This window comes from Leptonychotes weddellii, chromosome 1 (genome assembly GCF_054177405.1).
Source record: "Leptonychotes weddellii isolate Sample4059 chromosome 1, ASM5417740v2, whole genome shotgun sequence".
In the NCBI taxonomy this organism is placed as follows: domain Eukaryota; kingdom Metazoa; phylum Chordata; class Mammalia; order Carnivora; family Phocidae; genus Leptonychotes; species Leptonychotes weddellii.
Genome location: NC_138369.1, coordinates 60,027,204 through 60,043,783, shown reverse-complemented (window position 1 = coordinate 60,043,783; position 16,580 = coordinate 60,027,204). Strand labels below are relative to the sequence as shown.

General features: G+C 48.8%; 1 protein-coding gene across 15 annotated transcripts in view; it reads right to left on the bottom strand.

The window, feature by feature from the left end:
- Positions 1-16,580, bottom strand: part of TRAK1 (trafficking kinesin protein 1) — a 113,470-nt gene that overhangs the window by 30,883 nt on the left and 66,007 nt on the right. For 13 of the 15 annotated variants that reach the window (XM_081825106.1, XM_081825145.1, XM_081825033.1 and 10 more), the window contains 4 exons: positions 10,597-10,673; positions 4,196-4,312; positions 1,867-1,967; positions 1,004-1,112 (listed from right to left, as the gene is read on the bottom strand). In XM_081825106.1, coding sequence (XP_081681232.1) covers positions 1,004-1,112; positions 1,867-1,967; positions 4,196-4,312; positions 10,597-10,647 — 378 coding nt within the window. In that variant the 5' untranslated portion in view covers positions 10,648-10,673. Of the gene's footprint in view, positions 1-1,003; positions 1,113-1,866; positions 1,968-2,078; positions 2,141-4,195; positions 4,313-10,596; positions 10,674-12,181; positions 12,434-16,580 lie in introns of those variants that run through there. The other 2 variants (XM_081825084.1, XM_081825120.1) reach the window with 2 other exon arrangements.

The following is a 16,580-nucleotide window of genomic DNA, read 5'->3' as shown; positions in this document are numbered from 1 at the left end:
AAACTATCCCAGGTGGAGAGCAGGTATCTCTGAGTCCTCGGGCCCTGGCCCCAGGGAGACAACACTCCCGAAAACTGAGGTGGAATTTGTAGCTGGGATTGGAGCATTTACCTGGGGCAGGCACTGGGATGGAAAGCTCTGGTCGGTAGTCTTGGCTTGGCCACTGGCTGGCACAGAAACAGAAAGCTTGCACAACCCTCTTGGTCGCTCTGGGTTTGTGTTTCCCACTAGTCAATGAGGACTAGAAGATAAGCCCAGACATGAGGCTCTTTCCAATGTGTGGGCAAGTTCAAGGTGGTCTGCTGTATTGTAGGGGTTTCAGGGAACCCTGGGCCAACTCAGGTGGGCATGCAGCCCAAACTTGACAAAGCATACCTCTGGCTGGAGAGCATAAACTCACTGATAATTAAGACAAAAAGTACTAAACTTGCATGCCTCAGTGTTTCCAGATAGGGGCCATGGGTGAAGGGAAGTAACAGGTTCAGAGTCACAGAGCCTTGCAAATCCCGCCTTTGTCATTCCCTAACTTGTGCCACGTTGGCAAATCAAACACCTAGGAGCCTGGGTCCCAGCTTTCTCGCTGTAAATGAGAAGCAAATTAACCAACTTCCAGCCTTGCTGTGAAATTTGAAAAAAAAACGAAAAACAAAAACACAACACAGGCAAAGTGCCTGGCACAGCGACTAACTAGTCAGGAAGCCTCAAAAGCCAACAGAGCCCTGCCCTAACTGAAGGAGGAAAGGCTCGCCACTCTTGCCCAGCCACACGGAGAATCCCCGAGTCCTCAGCCCCTCGGACGGGTATGTGCTCCCCGGAAGCCAATGCCCAGCTCACAGAGGAGGCACGCTGGCTGGGCCCCAGGTGCCGCTGTGAGCAGAGCTCAGGTGGCTCTCCCACAGACGGTCACCCTTGAGAACGGCGCTGTAAGCACGGCTCCTCCTGCCAGATAAGGCAAAGGAGCCACCACCCTCCAGATGGAACAAGGGCAGGGAGTGCACTTGACCTCCGATCGAAGTACAACGTTCTCCTCTTCGAGGTCCTTCAGCTTCTTCTGAAGAGAATCCAGATGGAAGTAATTCTGGACGGAGGAGGATGACTCATTCCTCTTCAACCTGGGGGAGAAAGTGCAATCTCGCTCCAGGGAAACAGCACCTGCCAGCACACAGGCTCGCCAGCACTCAGGACCCCCATCCCAACCCTCTGGCCACCATGTACAGCCCCATGGCCTCACAACTCAGCAGAATCAACTATTCGAAGCCGACGCACAATTCCGGATGCCTAAAAGTCTACTTCATATTTACATTGCAATTCTATGTGCCTAGAACATGTTCTAGTTTTAAGTACTCTACAGGTATGAAGTCAATTAATGCTCATAATGCTCTGAACTAAGTACTGTCGGTATTCCCATTTTACAAATGAGGAAACAGGCACAGAATGGTTAAGTAACTTGGCCAAGAGCACACAGCTAGGAAACCACAGAGCCAAGTTCTGAACTGAGACCACTGGGCTCTAGAGTTCGTGCTCCTAATGTGAGGCTCTGCTGACTCTCCGAGATGTCCCAAGGGCCCACGGTGGCCCCTCTGGCTCCAGGACCTGGTATCATCCTCTAACTGCGGGGCCCACCCTGTTACCTGTGACCAGGCCAGATTGATCTAAATTGATGAATAACCCTGTCCCCTTCCACATCCTGCTAAAATCATCCAAGCAATTTGTTGGAAGCACGTGGAGATGCTTGGTCTGGGGAAGGCTGGGAGCAGCAGACCTGAGCTGCTGGGGAAGCAACCCTGCCAAGGCACCTCCAAGGACATGGACAACAGGCAGCCGCCTGCGCCCCCACCCCAGAGCCACGGCCCTCTGGCGACTTACGGGGTGGAGCACACAGACTCGGGCTCGCTCTCCTCCGCGGCGCTGGTGTAGAACTGAAGCAGCTCATCCTTCATGGACAGCTCATGCCGGAGTTGAGACACCTGCAGACACAGCCGGAGGAGGGGGGGGCGGCATTCAGCCCCGAGCATGGACAACGCCCCCGTCACATTCAAACACTTGCTGCTGGTGACAACGTTCGTTTAATTCCTCACCCAAAGTGAAGGCATGTCATCGATTTTGTCTTTTCAAGGAGAAGAGGTTGCATTCGATCCCACTGAAGAAAAATACAGTCAACTGTGTTTCGACAGAAAACCCTCTGCCTAAATTTATGGTTTTTACTTTGGTTCAGAGAAGAGGTGAGAGGAGACTAGAAGGCTCTAGAATGATGTTTGGCCGGGGGTACGGGGCGGGGGGGGAACGACAGATGACGACAAGACAGCATATGGGCTTTGCAAGTAGCCAGATGACCAGCTAGGCAAATGGCCAGAGAAAAAGATCCTGTTACCAAATGAAAGAAGAGGCCATTCAGTTCTGCCGAAACCAAATGCCACCCTGGACTGGGCCCCTGGCGACGCCAGCCCTGGGTGGGCAGCTACAAGCAGCTTGTCCACCCTCGCTATCACACTTGGCACACTCCCAGCCCCACCCTGTGACTGCTGCACCCTCACAGGGCTCGCGGCCAAGCCTGGCCAGACCTTACTCTGTACTCAGTGACCACAAGATAGCAATTTCAGACACAGGAGAAAGAAGGCATCAGGAAGTGGCCATACTGATTACCAGGACAGTTTTTGCAAGTCGCCTGATTTGTACTTAACATCTTAAGCAAACAAACCCGAGCCATAAAATTTTTCACTTCCCTTTCACCACTCACTACTGATGAGCAGGGAGCCCGTGCTGCAAGCGAGAATTACAGTTTAGTTTTCATTCTTTCTTGTTTCTAATTTGATTTGGGGTCTATGGTTTATTCCAGCTTTCCTACACAACACAGTGGGTATTTATGACTTCCGGGGAGAAGCAAATTATATGCGCACAAAAGTTTCGTTTCAATATCTAGACTGACAATTTAATGACGTGCTAAAGGGGAACATATTACAGCTTCCAAATTCAGAGCTCTTCCAAGGAAAAAGAGGCATTCCCACTTCCAAAGAGGTGGGTGCTGTTTGTGTGAGGTGAGGGAGCCCCAGGCAAGGGCACGAAGAGGAGCAGTACACGAGGGACAGTGGGTGACCATTTACTGGTTCCTGGGTGGCATGGTCCTCTGCTCTCTAATGCCCGAGAGAAGGAGATGTCAGGTCATGATGCTGGGTGCCGGGAAAGCAGGCGGCGACTTGACTTCTCCAAAACACGACTACATTCTACCATATCATCTTTCAAAGGAAGCCGCCCAGGATGAAAACTTTTCTTAGATACTGGCAACTCTGTTTCATCAATATTAAAACAATCACTGAACCCAGGCAACAATAGCTGCTAACAGCTTCAATGAGGAAAAGGTCTGAATACATCTAAGAGACATGAGTCCCCTCCCACTTAGAAGGTTTCTGGTAGAAAATAAGGGAAATCAGGAGAAGAAGGTCAAGTGAAAGTCCTCACACCTAAATTCGCAGGTAAAAGAACATGATGATGGGAAAGAAGCTACAAAGTAGGGCCCGGCTCTAACTCCTAGGCCTTGTTCCAGCCACCCCGTCCAACTCTGCAGAGCGTTCCTTGTCCTGCCCACACCACAACCTTCCAGAAAACCAGTGTTGCTCCTCTGAAATCTCAGCCCGTTAAGATAAGCCTAAAGCACTCAGACCCCCACCCCTGATGCCCTTCAGCCAAGATGTGTATCATGAAAATGATAGGGTTCCTACCATGACAACAATAGCCTATCTTCTTCGTTCTGTTTTACAAACACATTATATTGGAATGAAGAATGTGCCATCGCTGCCCTACTCGGCAGCACAGGCTGGCCTCCTCCCGACAGGGCTCCCCTCTGGCCTGCCCGTGCCCCGCTGCCCCAGGAGCCCCTGCTCTCTGCCGCCTTAGGCTGCGTGCACTCCTGCCCTGAGCTGAGTGTCCTTCCCAGCCTACGTGAGGATCTGGACTCTGGGGGACGGCAACCAGCGCTGGTCCAGCACACCCAGGCACGGTGGGGGACTGGACACTCTGGGCCTAGCGAGTGGGTGAAGGCTGTCCTCGCCCAGCTGGTGCTGTCCACACTGTCCGAAGGAGGGTCCTGAACAGAAGCAGCTGAGGAAGGCAGGCTTCTGCCTCCAGGCGGCCGCCCCAGAACAGGCAACGCTGGGGCCTGAGACCAAACCCACCGGCCCCCGGCCACTGCCAGGCTCACCTCCTCCCTGATGTGCTCCACCTGCTCCTCCAGCAACTCGTTCCTCTCCGTCAGTGTCTTGTTCTTCTTCAACAACGACTGGCCAATCCGAGCAGCCAGTTCTAAATCCCGCTCTTTCTATGAAAGGCAAAAATGAGAACAGACGTTCAGAACACCTGTGCTTCCTGAAGGAGTCCAGGGTGCTCAGGGTCAACTGAGGAAAACAGGGCACTGAGAACTAACAAAGGTATTAATAACTCACCATCCACGCACCCACGTTTGATACCTGTCCAAAGAGGGGGGATGCTCGGCCCACAGAATGTGTAAGAGCTACGCAGACCTCGGGCAGTGGGAGAGAACCTCAAAAGCCAATGAAAACATGTCTCTGTTCCTACAAGAGAAACGTGCTTCCAAAAACATTTCTCCGCAGTGAAAAGCTTTTGGTGTCTGTGAAATCACTTGCCAATCTGTCCGCCTGAGGGCTGAGCTCTTGTATCCCCCAGGGCCCGGCACATGGAAATACTCAGTAACTGCCTGCTGGGTGAGTGAATGAGCACAGAAATTCCACAGTGCTCTTGCAACAAAGCCAAGAGCTGACACAGGGAGGCAGGCAAACAAAGGCGGAATTTACTGAGCTATTTATATTTATTTCATATGGAACAAAAATGTTCAAGGTTACTCTAAAATCTAATAGCATGTTTCTTTTACTTAATGGAGGGTACTTAGGTTGATTTTTTATTATTTTTTTAGATTTATTTATTTATTTATTTGAGAGAGAGACAGAGAGAGCACGAGTGGGAGGATCCACAGGAGAGGGGAGAGGATCTGACACAGACTCTGCACTGAGCACGGAGCCCAACGCGGGGCTGGATTCTGTGACCCTGAGATCAAGACCTGAGCCTAAACCAAGAGTCGGACGCTTAACTGACTGAGCCATCCAGGCGCCCGTACTTAGATTTTAAAAAAAAATACCTTCAAGTGGTGCCTGGCTGGCTCAATGGGAGGAGCGTGTGACTTCTGATCTCAGGGTTGGGGATTTGAGCCCCACGTTGTGTGTAGAGATTACTAAAAAAAATAAACTTAAAAAAAACTTTCGAAATGGATATAAGGCATAAAATTGCCTTACTTCAGGACAAAGACTGTGTTAAGGACACAGAAGTTTCTGTTAGTTCAGTTGATGACATCACATATATGTAGCAAAGCAGTACACAAGGGAAGATCTTCAGTGGCATGTAAAGGTACAGCTGCTGGGGAGCCTGGGTGGCTGAGTTGGTTGGGCAGCCGAATCTTGATTTTGGCTCAGGTCACCACCTCAGGGTTGTGAGACTGAGCCCTGTGTCAGGCTCTGTGCTCAGCAGGGAGTCTGCTTGAGATTCTCTCCCTTGCCCTTTGCCCTTCTCCCTGCTTCCATGCTCTCTCTAAAATAAATAAATCTTAAAAAAAAAAAAAAAAGGTACAGCTGCCTCTGTGGGACAAAAGATGTTCCCTGACAGTCAGACAGCAGGACAGACGCCATCACCAAAGGCAAACTCATCCATGCCTGAGAGACTACTTGCCACTGTGGTTAGATTCAACTTGCTCCCTTGTAGGTAGTATTAGCAAAGGGAGGGGAACTCTGGAAAACTAAATCATTTAAGAAGCTTCTGCTAGTTATTCTGTCCAGCTGATGTAAAAAGCAGAGGAATGGGAACACGCAGCTTAGAGAAGGAAAAAAGCTGGGGAGGGGGGGATGCCTGGGTGGCTCAGTCAGTTAAGCATCTGCCTTCAGCTCAGGTCATGATCCCGGCATCCTGGGATCGAGCCACACATCAGGCTCCTTACTCAGTGGGGAGCCTGCTTCTCCCCCTCCCTCTGCCTGCCGCCTCCCCTGCTTGTGCTTTCTTTCTCTCTCTGACAAATAAATAAATAAAACTTAAAAAAAAAAAAAAGCTAGGTAGGAGTCTTAGCTTCTGACCAGCTACTAACCATATGACCTTGAGCCAATGGCTTCCAGTTAACAAGGATCAGGTACACTCCAGGTGAGCTTTTTCCAAACAGGTTATAAACCATCAGTAGGTGGAGAATCATTTTCATAATGGCAACTGATATTTTGTTTTAAATGAAATTCAACAGCACGAAACTGAAATACCAAAGTGCATTCCACATCATAAGGGTATTAGTTCATGTTTCTGCTTTTGCTTGTCCTGTATTTATTTGAGTACCAAGTCACAGCCTGAGATGCGTTTCTTACAGCGGGTATTGGTCAAAAGTTTACCTGCTCCGGATGAACCCTTCTACTGCACGGCTGTGAGATCGGGCTCTGACTGAACATCCCTGGGACCCGGTTCCCTCCTCTGTTAGATGGGGAGGGGGGGTGGTGCAGACTGGCCGAGCTACCCTTGAAAAATTCTTCTAGCATTATGATTCAGAGTTGTACAATATAAAAAAAAAAAGGCAGTTTTTATTTCTAACTTTTTATATATCCATGAAATAAACCCATGCCCTAGCAGCACACCTTCCCCCTTGCTTATCACAGGAGTTTCACTGAAATAGGAGCCGAGCAATGGAGGGCGAAGTACAGTTTGGGAAGACTCTGGATTTGACAGGGATTTGGCACTCTCTCTCTCTCGCACAGATGATGGTCACTCTCCCTCAGTTCCCACAGTCCTGAAACCAGTCACTGCTGTCACTGCTCCCCCAGAGCCAGCCGGGTGTCCCATCATGGGAGCCACAAATACCTCTACCTTATTCCCACAATTTGTGCCTCCCTGCATGCCTGCCAAGGCACAAAGGGGACCAGTGACTCTGCCCAATGAACCGAGATGCTTCATCTCCGTGTACTCATCCAGGCTGGCTACGGTGTCTTCCAAGGAAGGTCCTTTGCTCAGTGGCCCTTCATCACTTTGAGACTCAACATGTGTGCTTATTTGGAAGGACCCAAAGGAATGGTGGGAGGAAACCTACCTCTCCAGGCTGACTCAAAATTAGCATCTTGTGCAGATGGTTTCAGCTGGCTAACTCTCAATTAAAACTGCAATACCAGTGTCCATTTCTCTTTGGAAGAGTGGTCTCCATAAATCTCACTCAAGCCTATTCAATCTGTCTACCAGAACAAATTCTCAGACTGAATACCCAGCAAGCGCTTAAGGCCAGAGGCTTCACTGCCTCCCTCTCGGGTCTACATTGCATGCATGCATCGTGCTAAGTTCCAACAAGCACAGACATTCTTAATGCCTTGGCCACATTCTGGGTGCAGACTCCACGGCAAACAAATCAAGCAGAAATTACAATTATGAAAGCCCACTGGGCAAGGCCAGCTGGAGCACCCGAAGGACGGTGAGGGCTTCCCATGGCACACAAAAGCCAGAGCCCAAGAGCAACGGGCAGGGGAAGAAAACAGATGGGCTGTGCACTCAGTGAAGCCCCTCGACCTCCCCATGATACCCCAAACCTCAGACATGGGGCCCTCCTCACCTTCCCTGCTCCACAGCGGGGCAGCTTTCACCCCATCTCCACCTAAAATCTAATCTTTATAGTAAAACAAAACTCTCTGCTCGGAAAAAAAATGGGGAGGGGGTAAGAAGTTACAGTAAAACTATTTATGGATGAAATGAAAAAATTAAGGGACACCTGGGTGGCTCAGTCGGTTAAGTGTCTGCCTTCGGCTCGGGTCATGATCCCAGGGTCCTGGGATCGAGTCCCACATCGGGCTCCCGGCTCAATGGGAGCCTGCTTCTCTCTCTCCTCCCTGTTCATGCTCTCTTCTCACTATCTCTGTCTGTCTCTCTCTCAAATAAATAAATAAAATCTTTTAAAAAGAAAAAAAAAAAAAGAAATGAAAAAATTAAACAAGTTACATGGTGTCTAAAAGTTATCTAAGGAGGGCACCTGGCTGGCTTGACTCTTGATCTCAGGGCTGTGGGTTGGAGCCCCACGTTGGGTGTGGAGATTACTTAAAAGTTACCTAAAAATAGTTCATCTAAAAGTTACAGTAACTAAAAACTTATTGCAGTGGCTCTGGTTTTTCTTTACTAAGAGGACAGACTGGTTGCATTTCTCCTGGACGATTCCAGAAATGAAAACATTCCCATTTATTACAACCAGCCAACATAGGGTAAATGTTTACTTCTAAAAACAGGAAAGCAGCTAGGAAATGACCACTGGGTTAAACTACGGTGAGAATGAGAGATTACATATAAGTAATTCAGGCCCTTGGAAATAAACTATTAAAAGAGCTGGTTCCCTCATTCCTCAAGAAAATGCAGCCACCTAGGTGGATGGAGCTCATTCCAATTGCTCGCTCCCTCTTCCTGTCCGGGCTTTGCTTAAAAAGATTGTGCCTTGGCTCAGCCCCTTTTGCCAGAGGCACTCGTGCGGTCTGACACAGCCCTTGGAGATGGAGAGCAGCAAGCCTCCCACACTTTGCGGCTGACTCATCTCATTCACCAGTCTCAGCATAGAAAGCATGACTAAGGGGCCCTTGGAACACCCCCTCTAAACTAGGGCGGGGGGGGGACGGAGGAGGGGGAGGCAAGCTCTGCACAAAGGTAAATCCAAAGGCAGGAAGCCAAGGCAAGCTGTGGGATCCTCTTCCCCTTAAAGGCAGAAACAAAAGCTCCCCACTGCCCACGGGCTGTGCTTTGGCATCCTGTGCACAGCCTCCCCCGCTGCCCCCAGCACCCTGCCTGCGTGTGGCAGGCCTGCGAACCAAAGCAAATGATCAGAGGAAGCAGAACCAAAGCCAAGCCAAGCAAAGCACAGCCCGGTAAGACTGTCACGTGAAAGAGGCAGTTAGACTTTCACAGGGTGGGGTGGTGGGGGGACCCCGCCTAGTTCCAAAGAAAGGCAGTGACTCAGAGGTGGTTCTTATCAGGATGAGGAGAAGAAGGGCATTATAAATAAAACGCAGATACACACAGACCACTGCCATGATGAGCTGCTAAAAACAGAACACAGAAGGCACAACAAAGCCACTGAAAAAAGCGCCCCACAAATATTCTTTTCACCAGAACAGGATCCGTGTGTGGCTTTGGATGCCACAGTGAGGACTTCTAAGTGTCTCTAAGTTGGGGTGGGGAGCAAAGTGGTCACGGCGGGCTTGGGATGGGGCAGCTGCAGAGAGAAACAGAAACCTCCTTGCTGAGGCTCTGGGGGCTGGAGGAGTGGAGTGGCCTTGGAATGAAAAGAACGGTCCAGATCAGAGCCCCCTCAGAAGACCTGACTTATGGCTAACAGTGTAGGGTGAGGAGTGGATGCTGGAAATACGAGGGGATCCGGACAGCATGGCACCGTTGGGGGAAATGGACACAGTGGGAAGGGGTCTGTGACGAACCATTTTCAAAAGTCAGTGGTGCCAACCAAGCTAGCCTCCCAAGTGCCTGATGCCAGCCACCATAACGGCGGCAACTGGAGCACCACCAGAAGGCCGGTGCCCTAAAATGCCTTGCAATGGCCCTGTCTCACGATCTCCCACATTATGCTACTCTTTTCCTAGAGAAGAGCTGATGAATAGTAACATGACCCAAAGTCAACCTCGGTTCCAGAGTAGAAACAAGGTTCTAAGTTAGCAGCCGTGCCATTAAGGACTGATAATGTTTAAAGACAGGCACTTATTCAATATATACCTATAAGAACCTGCTGTGTTCTGGCCAGTTCTAGGCATGGGGGTATACATATGGTGCTCATCTGTTTGTAGAGGTATGCACAGCACCGGGATTCTCAACTGCCAACAGAATGCTAAGAAGAAACCGAGAAAACTAGGGTCTCTCAAATACCAGCAGCTAGTCCAATTCTAAGCAAGTTCCCTAATTTTTTTTTCCCCACGATGATTTTGGTTACTTCCATGCTGCATAATATCCCCTTAACCTGAAGTAAGTTTAAAAAAATTACAAAGAGGGCGCCTGGGTGGCTCAGTTGGTTAAACGACTGCCTTCGGCTCAGGTCATGATCCTGGAGTCCCGGGATCGAGTCCCGCATCGGGCTCCCTGCTCAGCGGGGGGTCTGCTTCTCCCTCTGATCCCCTTCCCTCTCGTGCTCTCTGTCTCTCATTCTCTCTCTCTCAAATAAATAAATAAAATCTTTAAAAAAAAAAAATTACAAAGATATAATAATGATGTATTTTTCGGACACTTTTGGATACCCTTAAAATATAGTGTTACAAAATACTTTAAGGGTTTTTAAAAATCTTAGACTGGGTATTCTAGCAAGTATTCCTATTTGGTGTCATTAATACATTCCTCTTAAAAACTAACATGCCTTGTGCGAACTACAGCTACAAAGACCTGCAGAGCTACCAGTTCAAAAACTAAAGGCATGGCCTTGTACCCCGAGAGGGCCCCATTTTGGGGATTCTTCACTGAGACCGACAATAATGTATGCTTTAACCAATAGAAGTTATAATCAGTCGATCATAAATGGTTCTTTGTCTCCCCGGAAGCACTTACCTCTTCAAGAAGCCGAGTGACAGCATCTATGTCATTATACGTCTTAGTCATCTGGCCAACTCTTTCAGCACATAAAACTGCAAGAAATAAAAGTGGCAATGAGCTACTGATGTCACAAACCGGCCAAACAAATGACCCATCTAATAAAAGCAGTCTTCAAATCATGCCTGCATGTCGGGCACAAAGGGTCGTTGGTTTAGCCGGGTTCGACCCACTCTGCGCTCAGCACCACTGGATTTCATTTCCCAGTTCCAGGAAGAGCCTCAGGGGGGCTCAGGGGATGGGGTAACTTCCAATCCTGCAAGGTTCTGACGTGTGTGTGCGCGCATGCGCGTACGCGTGCACGCACTTGGTGGTGGCGCTGAGGACAAGGCACTGGAATAGAAAGGGGTCTGGCCTCATATAAACTCAGCAAACTGAAATGGGTCAGCAGCAAAGCCACCCGTGTGTGAATGATCAGAAAACATCTCAGGGTCTAGACCTTGCTAACCACAGAGACCCAACCACACGGACAGAGTGGGATCCTTTAGAAAGCGGCTATCGGTATAATTATTAAATAACAATCTTAGCTGATCATTTCATAATGCTGCAGCCCTTCCCCTCCCCTCTCCAAATGGCCTACATTCTAAGGCTATGCAACCAGTTTCCCTACCATGAAAACTAGGGTCGTAGATTCTTTTTAATCAACACCAAAAGGGTTGATACCATTCCTGCCATACACAAATAGGCAGGCACGCGCACGGAGTGATATTTCACCACATACATAATGGCCTGTGGTCATAGGAGGCTGCATGCAGACCACTTTAGGACGTGTGGGTCTTTTTTCTCCTTCTGTTGGAGAAAAAGGTCGTGCAATGAAAGAATACTTTAGTCTGTGGAAAAATTGCATGGTTTTATTTTAAATCAATGGCAAGGAATCGATTTGCAATTCCACAAACACCTAGAAGGGTATCACAGGTTTTATCCTGTGGAGGAAGGAATGAACATAAATGGCTTTAGGACCCAAGTGTAAAATTTTTTAAACTTGCCACTTTTGCCCTAAATAAAGTCTTGGTAACTCTTTATAACTAAGACTCTACAAAATAATTCCTTAAGAGCCAAAGACTTGATTTCAGCTTTCATAATGACCCACATCGAGTAACAGCCCAAGCCAGGCAGTTGGGAATTAAGTGTATTACTAAGCCAACCTCCGTAGCATTGCTAATAGCAGGCAAGCTGCAACAGGAATGCAATAGGTCTCTAAATATTTTATTAAATGCAAGTAAAGATCACCCTGGTGAATGAGCTCAGAGAAATCAGATCCGTCGGAATGATTGCCTAGCTTAAGGAGACCTGAAATCTGGTTCCAAATCTGAAACCCCCTTCCAGCTCTCTCCTCCACCCGACACTTCTCTGGGAGCTGGAAAGAAGTAAACTGCTGCCTCGGGCACTTTCCTTCCCTCACCTCCAGTGGGGGCTGCCGGCTTGGAAACGGGAGGGAGATTCGTAAGAGTTGGTTTAAACCAGAATTTAATTTGATGGAGGTGGAGTCCAGCTCAAACTGCTGTAAATTGTTCGTCAGCGCGGGGTCATGAGAAATCCTTACGTGAAGATTCCTGTGCCGCTGCAGCTGTTAGTTTTCACACTGGACAACGGTGCTCTGCGGCAGTGTTGCAGGAAAAGACGCGGGCGGCCCCCCAGCCTGCTGGCCCCGCAGACAAGCATCAGCATGCCGGGCTCATTAACCGGAAACAGACCCCAGCAGGAACAAAAGGCCTCTGTGCTGAAACCAGTGTTGCGACTGGGGGCCTGCTTAGTGCCTACCCCCCCTTAACTTAGAGGACCGAGTCCTCTGCTGCTGTGGAGAAAAAGAAAACCGGGCTAATACTTGAATCGGGCTCCATGTCACCCGAAGGTGAGAGAGCAGGATTCGGGGCTGCTTTTTTCCCCCAGGATTGTATTAATCAGAAATCACACTTACATTTTTTAAGCTAACTTTTTGAATTAATCATGTGTAGTTAATCATGTGTAGATAATCACATGCAGATGTAAGAAATAATACTGAGATCCCTTACACCCTTCACCCAGTCTCTCACGGTGCTAACATTCTGTAAAATTATATCACAACCAGGGAGGGCACTGACCTGATACAATCCATGAATCTGACTCGGATTTCCCCAGATTAATTCTTACTCATCTGAGTGTGCATGTGTGCACCCACAAGTGACTCGTAAGCTCTAACAATCCTATTACCTGTGTAGGTTCATGTATCCACCACCACAAAGATCGCTCGTGTTTCCTTTTATAAAGCTCATTTAAAAAAAAAAAGCTTTAACGTGCTTTAACCATTGACCCAGTAAGATGTACACTTGGACCAGTGGTTTTTTTCTAGCATTAACCAGTCAGACACATATTGCCGCCATGCACACAGTGACAGGAGGGCAAGTGTGACCTTTCCTGTTCAGTGAGGGCTGCAGAGAGACCTTCCAAAAGTCCCCAGGCCTTTGACAGAGCCCAGCTTCGGAAGTCAGAGGTATAAATGAAAAACCACTCTTGACCCCGAGCTATTAAAGCATGTGCATTGTTATTCCTGTTATGTTTTTATAAATACAAATAATCCCAATGGGGAGAAGATGTACTGATTTATAATAAAAACACAGGAAAAAAAATTAGGACAGCCATAAAAATATTGACATTTAGATAGCACTTCAAATTTTAATTTTTTTTTTTTGTAGTGACCGTGTACTGATGGGGAAAAATATCACTTAAAATGTTTTTCAGGAAGTATACAGTTGACTACAATATAGGGTCCCAGGATCCTCCCTGATGCAGCTTTTTAGAGAAATTAGTAACAGAAGCAGCAGACCTTTACTGAGCACACTTCCTATGGCCAGGCCATGTTTAATAGCCCTCTGTATGGATTATCAATAAATACAACAGGATAGGAACTTAAACTCGCCCCATTTTAAAGTGGGAAACTGAGACCCAGAGAGGTTAAGTAACTCCTCTGATGTCAGCTTGCGAACTGTGGTGAATTTCAGTATCAGCAGAGACTCCCAGGAGGGGCAGCAGTTCACAGGGTCCCTGCTATGTCCGGGGGATTTAATGTGCTTTTTCCTTCATCCTCACGGCAACCCTGCAGGGTAGGTGCAGTCATGGTGGCCATTCCACAGATGAGAAAACTGAGACATTAAGGACCCGACCAAGGTCACGACCAAAGTCACAGCAAGTGAGGCTGCGTGGCAAGGACTGCGCGTCGGCCAGTCCGGCTCGCGTCCTGAGCTAGGGAGCCATAGACGATACAAGGGTGAGGCCAAGCCCAGCACACATCAACAACATTCAGGAAGCAGAAACAGAGCAAGAAGCATCTGTGGTGTAGGGGAGAGATTCCTGGCGCCGGGGCTCTGAGGCTTAAGTTTCCATACGAGACTCTACCAAGGTCATGAGGCCCAGGACAAGCCCTGTAACTGTGTGTCTGGATTTCTCTTCCAAGAAATGAGGGGGTAGGGGTGAGAACAATGAGGCAGGAAAAGAACCAACAATGCCTCTAAACAGTAAGACAAGTACAGACTGCACCTTCCAAGCACCGACTTTCTAGATATTCAATCTACAATAAACCATGGTCCTGTTTCTCTCTCCATGGGAACAACATTCCAAAGGGAGGCTCCAGTTCTGACCAAGGGAGCGCTTGCAAATCAATCCACTTCCACTCAAAGGATGTTCAAACACCAAAGTAAAAGGACAGCCACAAACCTCTATAGTAACATGAAAAAACTAGGGTCTAAATCCTAGAAAAAGAAGTATGATACGCCTACAGTAGCAAAGCAGATACACCGTACACATAGCACCCCCCTTGCCGTATCCAACGAACGTGGATCAGGCGTGCAGCAGGCTCTGTGCCGACCAGGACACGAGACCTGCGCCTTCCGAGGCACGCAGAAAACAGGCCGCCCACGTGCCCCATCTGGGCAACACTGGGCAGGGGCCCAAGGTGTGCGAGGCCTGGCAAGTCCCTTTAAGGAGTCCGGACCGCTATGCTGGGAGAGCAGAAGCCACTGGAGGGTTCTCAAAGAGAGAGTGTCCATGTAAGAGCTATATTTCAGAAAAAATTCCGGCTACAGTACAGAGAAATGGGGGGGAAGGGGTGGTCAAGGCTGTTGATTAACTCAAGGCAATCCTAAATGGCTGTGAAAATAGAGAGGAGTAGTCTCTTTTCTTGAGAGAGTTAAGAGACAGGACAGGGTGGGAGGTAAATCAGAAAGATAGGATTTGGGCTTCTCGCCGGGACAGGGGGACACAGGTACTCCATTTCCTAGGCCTGCTGTCCCCCAGCAAGACAGGCGCATGCGACAGAAGGTCAGAAGAATGATGGGACTGCCCTAGCGCAGTCACTGACAAAGGGGACAGCGGCTGAGGTCACCATGGGAATAATGCGCCAGGCAGAGGGCCATGCACAACCCCCTGCAGCAGGAGACCCACCGCAGCAGGAACGCCCTCCCAGGAGCTGGAGGTGCCAAATCATGGTTTGCAAGGAGAAAAGAATCCAGTGCCTATCCTTGGGTGGGCAGGTGGAATCATGAAGCCAGATTGGAATGAGTGGCCCTGGGCTGGCTGAGCAGAGAGAGGGAGGCCTCTCCTGGGCTGTTGGCTAACTGGAGGAAGGGCAGGCGGTTTTGGCTGAAAATCAGCAATGCAAACTTTATGCAAATTAAACCGGGCCCAAAACAATCTTGGGAGAATAAATCCTGGCAGCCATTTTACAGCTCCCGATCATAGACATGAGATGCCAGCCAAGAAATCCCCAGTATCTACAAGCGGGCAGCCCTGAAGAGAGACGAGGCCCTGCTTAATTCGGAGATGTAGCCAGTGGGAAGCTCGCAGTGACGCCCTGGGGCCTGAGAGAAACCCCCACAAGGAAGAAAACAAAGGGGCCAGGGGCAGCAGGGGTGGGGGGGTGGGGTTCCAGGGTCAGATCAGACGTGGGCAGGGGAAGGAGCCACGGGCCGCAGTGGGAGAAGGGGGCAGGGGCGGGGCAGGCGGTGGGGCGGCCGGAGAGGAAGTCTGACGCAGAACTGCAGGCCTCACCAGTGAAGTGGAGGGCCAGAAGGTTCCAGCACACAACCTGCTCTCCCCAGGAACCCATGCCTTCTCATCACATTAATGGGCTCGACAAGGCCCCCTTGACATTTTGGCCTTATCAGACTTCTCCAAGAAACTGGTTGGCAGCCCTCGCCGCTCATTTATGTACTGCACTGTGGTGGAAAGATTCCCCTGAAGCTGTGTGACCGATTAGCTCTCATCACTTCTTAACCTGATTTTGATAACATTTCTCCTATGTCAGTTTTACATATCTTTGGAGGAAATAAATGAACGAATATTTTGCACACATGCAAACGTGTGTGTATATAGACATAAGTGCACGTATATATACAATTAAATTATAAATATGTGTGTGTGTGTGCACGCACACACGCCAAGACCTCAGGAGACACTGCTCCCTTGTAACACAAAGACCAAGTCACCAGTATCCATGAATAGAGAGGAGATATTCATGACTGCCCACTATATTTGCATTTTGGGTTGTTTGGTTATGTGTTCTAGCTTATTCATAGGTCATTTCTTTAAATAATTAGAACATTGTTTTTCAACTTATTTTAGAACCTGATTCCAGTCCCCTCCCTGATAATTTCTCCTCTTACCTTAAAATTTTTTTTAAAAGTAAATTTTATTTTCTGTAATATTTATAAAAACCCTAAACACTGAATAAGCTTTCGGTATGCCCAGTCGAGACAGGGGCCGGCAGTTAGGTGTCAGAGAGAATGGTCCACAAATCAGTGGGTTATCCCTCTCTCACTCTGACCAGGAACAGCAGCTGTCAGTTGAAAAAGCATCCCTACAGTCCTCCCCGCCCCCATCCTCCAGGAAGTAAACCTAATAAGTACTTACTATCTGCCCTGCCCCTGGCAAGGGGTGAAAGGTTCAGAACCTGAAAGCCACAGGCTAAA